Source organism: Globicephala melas, chromosome 19 (genome assembly GCF_963455315.2).
Source record: "Globicephala melas chromosome 19, mGloMel1.2, whole genome shotgun sequence".
Lineage (NCBI taxonomy): Eukaryota > Metazoa > Chordata > Mammalia > Artiodactyla > Delphinidae > Globicephala > Globicephala melas.
In genome coordinates, this window is record NC_083332.1 from 17,540,065 (window position 1) to 17,547,387 (window position 7,323).

Genomic DNA, 7,323 nt, shown 5'->3' on the forward strand with positions numbered 1-7,323 from the left:
CCCATCCTTCTGACTTTATTGAACCTTAATTACCTCCTGAAAACTCCATCTCCAAATATAGTTACGTTAGGGGTCATGGCTTCAACATATGAATTTGAGGAGGACACAATTTAGCCCACAGCACCTCCTCAGACGAAGTTGGTTACACCCTCCTCCAAAGCCATATTTGCTAGAGCAGGACATCCCTTTGTCACAGCACATTCATCCTTCATCCGCATTTGTGTCTCCTAACAGACATTTGATGAATTAATGGACTCCGTGCCTCTACCCAGTTCCATTTCCTGCTCCTTCAGCATCACCTCCTCTGTGAGGAGGCCCTTTTCTCTCAGCAGATTTTGTGTGATAACCTGTCTGTCTCCCCAGCTGTGCCCAGAGCTCTGAGAAGGCAGGGGCCACTTCTCACTCACCTCTGGGCACTAGGCACCTTGCACAGAGCTGGCCTCGTGGGGAGCTTTCCGCTTCTGCTATGGGAGGACCTGCAGCTGCAGGCTGGACAAGGCCTTATTCCAATATTTCCCCAGCCCCAGGAGCCTCTGCGGTTTCCTCGGATCCTAAGAGGAGACCTTCCTGCTGCCTGCGCAGGAGAGCAGGTGTACACGCTAGAACAGGTCACTTTCCGTAGCCCTTTCTTTGTTCCCGCACTGGAGCAGACCGTTATTTTTAGCACTGCAGCAAAAATGCAAATCCCAATGCCATGTTTTTGGGTTTCCCTCCGGGTGTCCACAGGTGCATGGTGTATAAATGGCCCTACACCCGGGCCCAGAGAGTAGCTCCCCAGCTCACACGGGCTATTTATTTAATGTATCTACTTCTACTCCAGTCCAAAACCATCAAGCTCTGGACCAAAGCATGAAGCCGTTGAACCATTAATCATCGGGAATACGTTGAATAGGAACTTGATTAAAGCACAGTAGGCGTTCCCCCAGACGACGTTGCTTCTTTAATGTGACCACAGTGGAAGCTCAGCCTCCCCGGGCCTTGCTTTTACGCTGCGCCTCCTTGAGGGCTCCTGGGCCGGTTGTGGCGTCTTGCCAGCCTTTTGAAGGCCGCTGTCCGGGAGGGGTCTTGACCAGCGCAGCCCGGCGATTCTCAAGCAGGCAAACTTTCAAACAGCAACCAGGTGGCATTGGGCTTCAGGGCACTTAGTCCGTAAGGGGCAATGGGGGGGGTACAGGCGTGAGCGACTTGCGGGCCCACGAGGCCCCTTGGGAGACGGCTGTCCCCGCGATCCCGAAGCAGAACGCGCGAGGCGCCACGTGGCTGGGGAAAGCGCTGCCTTGAACCCCTTCCTCCGGCAGCAGCGAGTGCGGAGGCGGCGTGGCGCCCAGGGGTCACCGGGGCCGGACCGCCTTGTTCCCCAGGATTCCGGGGACCCAGCGCCCCGCGAACCACCCTGCAGGGTTCTCTCATTAGGTGCTCGGACCCTGGGCCGCAGAGACTAGCAGGCCCCGGCTCCCTCCACACCCCTGCTCCCGCCTTGGAGAGCACCTGAATGGGGCGTAGGGGAGAAGGCTGTGGATTCCAGCGCCGTTGACCGCCGGCCCCGCTTCGGGATCCCCGTCTGGGAGTCAAATTCGCCTCCTCCCTCTGTACGTCCCCCCTCGCCCCGGCACCCCAGCCGGGGAATCCAGTTCGGCCCGTCCCGCAGGAAAAAGTTGGCGGCCCCGCGCCGGGTAGCAGCGCCAACTCCGTGCACGTAGCAACACCTAGAGCTCCAGCTAGGAGAAGTAATCAAAAAGAAAAGGTTTTCCAGCCCAGGCGGGTGGACCAGCCGGGTCCTCAGCCCGGCCGCGGCCGCCTCTCCTTCCCTCCGCTCCCCGCGGGGTCCTAGCGCCCTGCACTGCGGGGCCGTGGGACCCCGGAGTACTGGGAGGGGCGGAGCGGGGGAGAGGTACTTTTGCGCGGAGTCGGTGAGGACCCTGGAGATCAGAGAGAGTCGCAAAATCCCCGCGCTCCGGGCCTCTGCCCTCGGCCTCTCCACGAGGCAGTGTGCGCTGGGCCGCACGTCCCAAGCTGCCCCCCACCCCTTCTCTACGCCGCCGCCTTCCGGAGAGCCCGGACCCGGACAGGACTAGTTCTAGCTTTTAAAGCGAGTCTGCGCCAGAGAAGCTCAGAGACGAAGACTTGCCCACCCCACCCCCCCCAACCAATCCCACCCCCCTGCGCGGCGCCTGGGTGCTCCCGGACTCCCCGACCGTTTGCTGGAGTTGGGTGCCCTGCGGAGGCTAGAGGAGGGGGCCCTGCCACCGACCACGTGTGCGCGGGGACGACAACTCTGCCGAGGGTGGGGCACCGCGCGCCGGTCGTGGTTCGGCTGGCGGCGCAGGAGGTAGTGGGCGTTGCACCGCGGCCCCTCCCCGCCAGCGCTGCGCTCTAGCCTCACTCGCCGCCCTCTGAAGACCGCAGGCGCTAAGACCCAGGAGGTGCTGCTCCGTCGTCGCCGAAGGTCCACGGCGGGTTTGGACACTAGAGGGCGACCACCAACCCGGTATAAATGCTGGGCCCGCGCGGACCTGGCCATTCGCGACCGGGAGCTGAGCGGGCGCGAGCGAGTAGGGCCTCCGGGTGGGCGGCGGCAGCAGCGGCGCCCCGCGCAGGCTGGAGGCCGCCGAGGCTCGCCATGCCGGGAGGACTTTAGCTCCCCCATGGAGTCGGCCGACTTCTACGAGGCGGAGCCGCGGCCCCCGATGAGCAGCCACCTCCAGAGCCCCCCGCACGCGCCCAGCAGCGCCGCTTTCGGCTTTCTCCGGGGCGCGGGTCCCGCGCAGCCCCCAGCCCCACCTGCCGCCCCGGAGCCGCTGGGCGGCATCTGCGAACACGAGACGTCCATCGACATCAGCGCCTACATCGACCCGGCCGCCTTCAACGACGAGTTCCTGGCCGACCTGTTCCAGCACAGCCGGCAGCAGGAGAAGGCCAAGGCGGCCGCGGCCCCCGCAGGAGGCGGCGGCGACTTTGACTACCCGGGCGCCCCCGTGGGCCCCGGCGGCGCCGTCATGCCCGGAGGGGCGCACGGCCCCCCGCCCGGCTACGGCTGCTCGGCGGCCGGCTACCTGGACGGCAGGCTGGAACCCCTGTACGAGCGCGTCGGGGCGCCGGCTCTACGGCCGCTGGTGATCAAGCAGGAGCCGCGCGAGGAGGACGAGGCGAAGCAGCTGGCGCTGGCCGGCCTCTTTCCCTACCAGCCTCCGCCGCCGCCGCCACCACAGCACTCACACCCGCCGCCCGCTCACCTGGCCGCCCCGCACCTGCAGTTCCAGATCGCGCACTGCGGCCAGACCACCATGCACCTGCAGCCCGGCCACCCCACGCCGCCGCCCACGCCCGTGCCCAGCCCGCACCCAGCGCCCGCGCTCGGCGCCGCTGGCCTGCCAGGCCCCGGCGGCGCGCTCAAGGGGCTGGCCGTCGGGCACCCAGACATCCGCGCGGGCGGCGGCGGCGGCGGCGGCGGCGGCGCGGGCAAAGGCAAGAAGTCCGTGGACAAGAACAGCAACGAGTACCGGGTGCGGCGCGAGCGCAACAACATCGCGGTGCGCAAGAGCCGGGACAAGGCCAAGCAGCGCAACGTGGAGACGCAGCAGAAGGTGCTGGAGCTGACCAGTGACAATGACCGCCTGCGCAAGCGGGTGGAACAACTGAGCCGCGAACTGGACACGCTGCGGGGCATCTTCCGCCAGCTGCCTGAGAGCTCCCTGGTCAAGGCCATGGGCAACTGCGCGTGAGGCGCGCGGCGGCGGGACCGCCCTGGGCCGGCCGCTGGCTGGGACCCAGGGAGTGGTTTCGGGTCGCCGGATCTCAAGACTGCCCGAGCCGCGCAAGCCAGGACTAGGAGATTCCGGTGCAGCCTGAGAGCCTGGCCTGCCGCGCGTACCCCTGGCCTTCCTCTGCGCCCGACACGGTGCGTCTAAGATGAGGGGTCAGACAGAGAGGAGAAGCTCCGTGGGGCAGAGCCGGGAGCCCGGCAACTCTAGTATTAAAGGAATAACCCTGTGCCTTGGAAACGCAAACTCACGGCTCCGATTCCTACCGAGTAGGGGGAGCAAATACGTGCCTTGTCATTTTATTTGGAGGGTTCCTGACCTCGCGAGAGAAGAAGGGGTGCAGGCCCCCCCCAACCCCCGGCAGGAGGAAGGTTCAGGGAGCAGAGATCCCGATAAGCCGGCCCCAGCCGCTCCTGAGCGCCTATCCTTGGAGGGGAGGAAACACAGGGACTTGGGGCTTTGAACCTAAGGTTGTTCCCCTAGTTCTACATGAAGGTGGAGGGTCCCTAGTTCCTTGCCTCTAAACTCCCAGCCTGCAACAGGCTGGGCTCTTCTGGGCAGAACTCACCGAGATGGGCGTCACCGGGTGACCAGTGGGAGCCTCCCGCCCCCAGTCAGATCAGAAAGCCAGGTCGTGGGTTAGGTATGAGGTCGTGGGTTAGGTATGAGGACGTGTGTTCATGGGAGTGGTGGCCTGGTGGGAGAGGGGGACCTAGAGATCTGGTCTAGGGGTTAGCAGGGGGGTGGTGAAGGGACACTGGGACCATCAGCCTTGTCTGTACTGTATGTCGCCAGCGTTGCCATACAAACATGAAGCACAATCAGTCCATCCCAGAGGGACCGAAGTTATGAGAAGCTTTCCAAATATTTTGCTTTATCAGCCGATATCAACACTTGTATCTGGCCTCTCTGTGTCCCAGCGGTGCCTTGTGCAATGTGCATGTGCACGTCTATGCTAAACCACCATTTTATTTGGTTTTTGTTTTGTTTTGGTTTTGCTCAGATACTTGCCAAAATGAGACTCTCCGTCAGCCGCTGCAGGGAGGGTCTGCGGCTCTCTTGCCTTTTGGTTTTGGGATTGCTTTTGCTCCCAGGGGAACCGAAGAGGTGAGGTGGGCCTCCGCTTTCCCCTCAGCTTTCCTTGGGGGTGGCTGTGGGCCTCGGTCCCCTCCAGCCCGGGCTGCCCACAGCTTTGTCCCCCGCAGAGGCCCTGGCTCCCGGTCTGGAAGGGAGGCGTCCTCAGCCAGCACTCACAGATCAGATCGCTGGGCCTGGGAGCAGGGAAGGCTGGCTTGGTTCTCTTCTTTGGGGAGAACATAGAGTTTCATGCTAGATGTTTTATGTATTATATCTATAATATAAACATATCAAAGTCAGTTTTGGTGTCTTTTTAAAACCAGAAAAGCTACTTCCAGGGTTTTCTGTGGGCCAGGTCACATTTGTAAATGATCACAGCATGTTCTCTGGCTGCGAGCCTGACTCTCATTAGCTCTCCACCCATCCTGAGCCCCTCTCTACGTTAAAGGGGTGACTTCTCCCAAGCAAGGCAAATAAATGCCCAAAGGAGGACGAGGCTCCGAGCAGAGAAGGCCGAGGCCTGAAGAGTCTCTGGGTGTGTGGCAGGGGGAGGGGCGTGTGGGGTGTCACGGGGCCTTGGTGTGGCCTCTCATCGGCCCCTGGGAGGAGGAGAGGGACTCGAAGGGGGGGCCCTCTGCCTGAAGCTGCCACGGCCTCTCTGGGACTCGGGCAGGCCTGCCTCAGGGTTCCAGGCTCCAGGGGCCCTTTGACCACACTTACTTCCAGATCACTGACAGCTCCAGCTCAGGAGCAGCGCCGCTCACACCTTCCTTTGCCCCAGCCCTCCGGCGGGGCCGTGGGCGGGCAGGTAGAGGCCACACGCGGTAGGACCGTCCACCCCTCCCCACTAGCTCCGGCCCACGTGGCTGCAGCCTGTCCCAGCGGGGCCCTGAAGGGAGCCCTCCACCCGGCCTTCCTCACCTGCCCTGCCCCAGCCCACCCAAGAAGGGGGACCCACCGCAGCCCTGCGCCGGATGTCCGGCCCTTCCTCACCTACTGCCCGGCAAGGAGCCAGCCCCAGCAAGTGCCTCCCCACTGTGCCCACCCTGGACCAAGCCCCCCACTCCAATGACTGCCCCGTGAGGACAGGCACCCGGAAGCCCCTTAGCAGCGGTGATGGCCAACCAAGGGAGGGCACGCCCTTAGGCCTGAAAAACCAGGGCCTTGGGGGGAGGTAGCCCAGGAGGCTGGCAGGGCTTTCAGAGTTGACCCCCTCTGAGGGTAAAAGGCAAAACCCTTTACCTTCTGTTTTCCCCTGCAGAGCGTTCACTTGAGCAGCTGACAGTATACGCCAATGTGGGCTGTGACCGTTTCAAGAAATTACACATTCTTTTCAAATTCTGAAAGTTTTTGCCTGTGTGGTTAGCCGGGTGACTTGCCCCCTTCCCGCCCCACTCCCCCACCCCCTCGGCCGCCCTCTGTCTCCCCGTCCGGTGTCCTGCCTCCTCCACACCCATGGCCGCCCTCGGCGGAAGAAGGGCCGCGAGCCCTGGTGAGGAGGCGGCAGCCTGCCCCGCCGCCTGGGAACCAAGGACGCAGAGCCCCACCGCCTGCCTAGAGGCCTGGGGCAGGCCACAGCTTGCTAGGCCCCAGCAAACCCTCTCTGAGTTCAGTGCTAATTCCAGTTTTTCTTGTTTGAGGGGGCCAAGCCTCGGCTTCCCCCTTTGCCCCCAGAACAGATCCCAAGACAAGTGGGGGAGGGGCACCCCTCTTGCCCTCACTCCTCCCCCTCGTGTCCCACTATCCCACCTCCAGGGGTTTCCTCTTTCAAAGCCGTCAGCTCACAAAAGGGCAACGCTCCTGCCGCAGATCCTGAGGTCCAAGGCAGGCTTTGTTGGGGACAAGTCAGCCCCAGGAAAGGGATGGGGCCAGTGGGGTCCCCAGTAGACAGAGAAGCCTGCTTGCGGGGAGAGGGCAGCATGGGGTGAACCTGCCCAGCACGTGCTCTGTGCCCAGTCAGAGGGGTCCCCAAGTGGGTGGCTCCTCACCCCTCACTGCTTCCTGAAGGGCCCCCCACGGTTCCCCTCCTGACTGCAGCCTTCATGAAGACCCACTTCAAGTGCAGGGCACCGAACACACACCAAGCATTTATTGGACGCCTACTGTGTACCAGGGGAAATGCACAACCTTGTGGGCCCAAGATGAGCTTCAAGGGTGACAGGGCAATAAGGGGAAGTTCAAAGTGTGAGTAGAGGCCACCAAGGAAGGCTTCCTGGAGGCAGCAGCTTTGACCAAGACCTGGCCACGGACCAAGTCCAACATGCCTGGATGCCTCTCTCTTGTACTCTCCCATGGGAGGCAACAGGGACCTCACGTCCTCAGTAGGCCACTCGAGCCCATTGTCCCCTGAAAGCACTGTTCAGGAGAGCCAGCCTCCAGGGAAGGAGCAAGGGCAGAAGGGAGAGAGGGAGGCGCCCCTTTGCACCAGATGCCTCCTAATGGTTGAGCAGTGTCACGATGTCACCCTTATCTCTTGGATCTCCTG

At 62.9% G+C, this 7,323-nt stretch overlaps 1 protein-coding gene across 1 annotated transcript; it reads left to right on the forward strand.

Annotated features, from left to right (window-relative positions):
- The first annotated feature begins 2,426 nt into the window (after positions 1 to 2,426).
- On the forward strand, positions 2,427 to 5,112 carry CEBPA (CCAAT enhancer binding protein alpha). The gene has a single exon (XM_030874446.3). It carries the CDS (start codon positions 2,646 to 2,648, stop codon positions 3,720 to 3,722), a length of 1,077 nt encoding a protein of 358 aa, XP_030730306.1. The 5' UTR covers positions 2,427 to 2,645; the 3' UTR covers positions 3,723 to 5,112.
- The last annotated feature ends 2,211 nt before the right edge of the window (positions 5,113 to 7,323 follow it).

Bases quoted from the DNA above. Each gene is read 5' to 3' on its own strand.
- CEBPA (XM_030874446.3), top strand. From the start codon at position 2,646: ATGGAGTCGGCCGACTTCTACGAGGCGGAGCCGCGGCCCCCGATGAGC.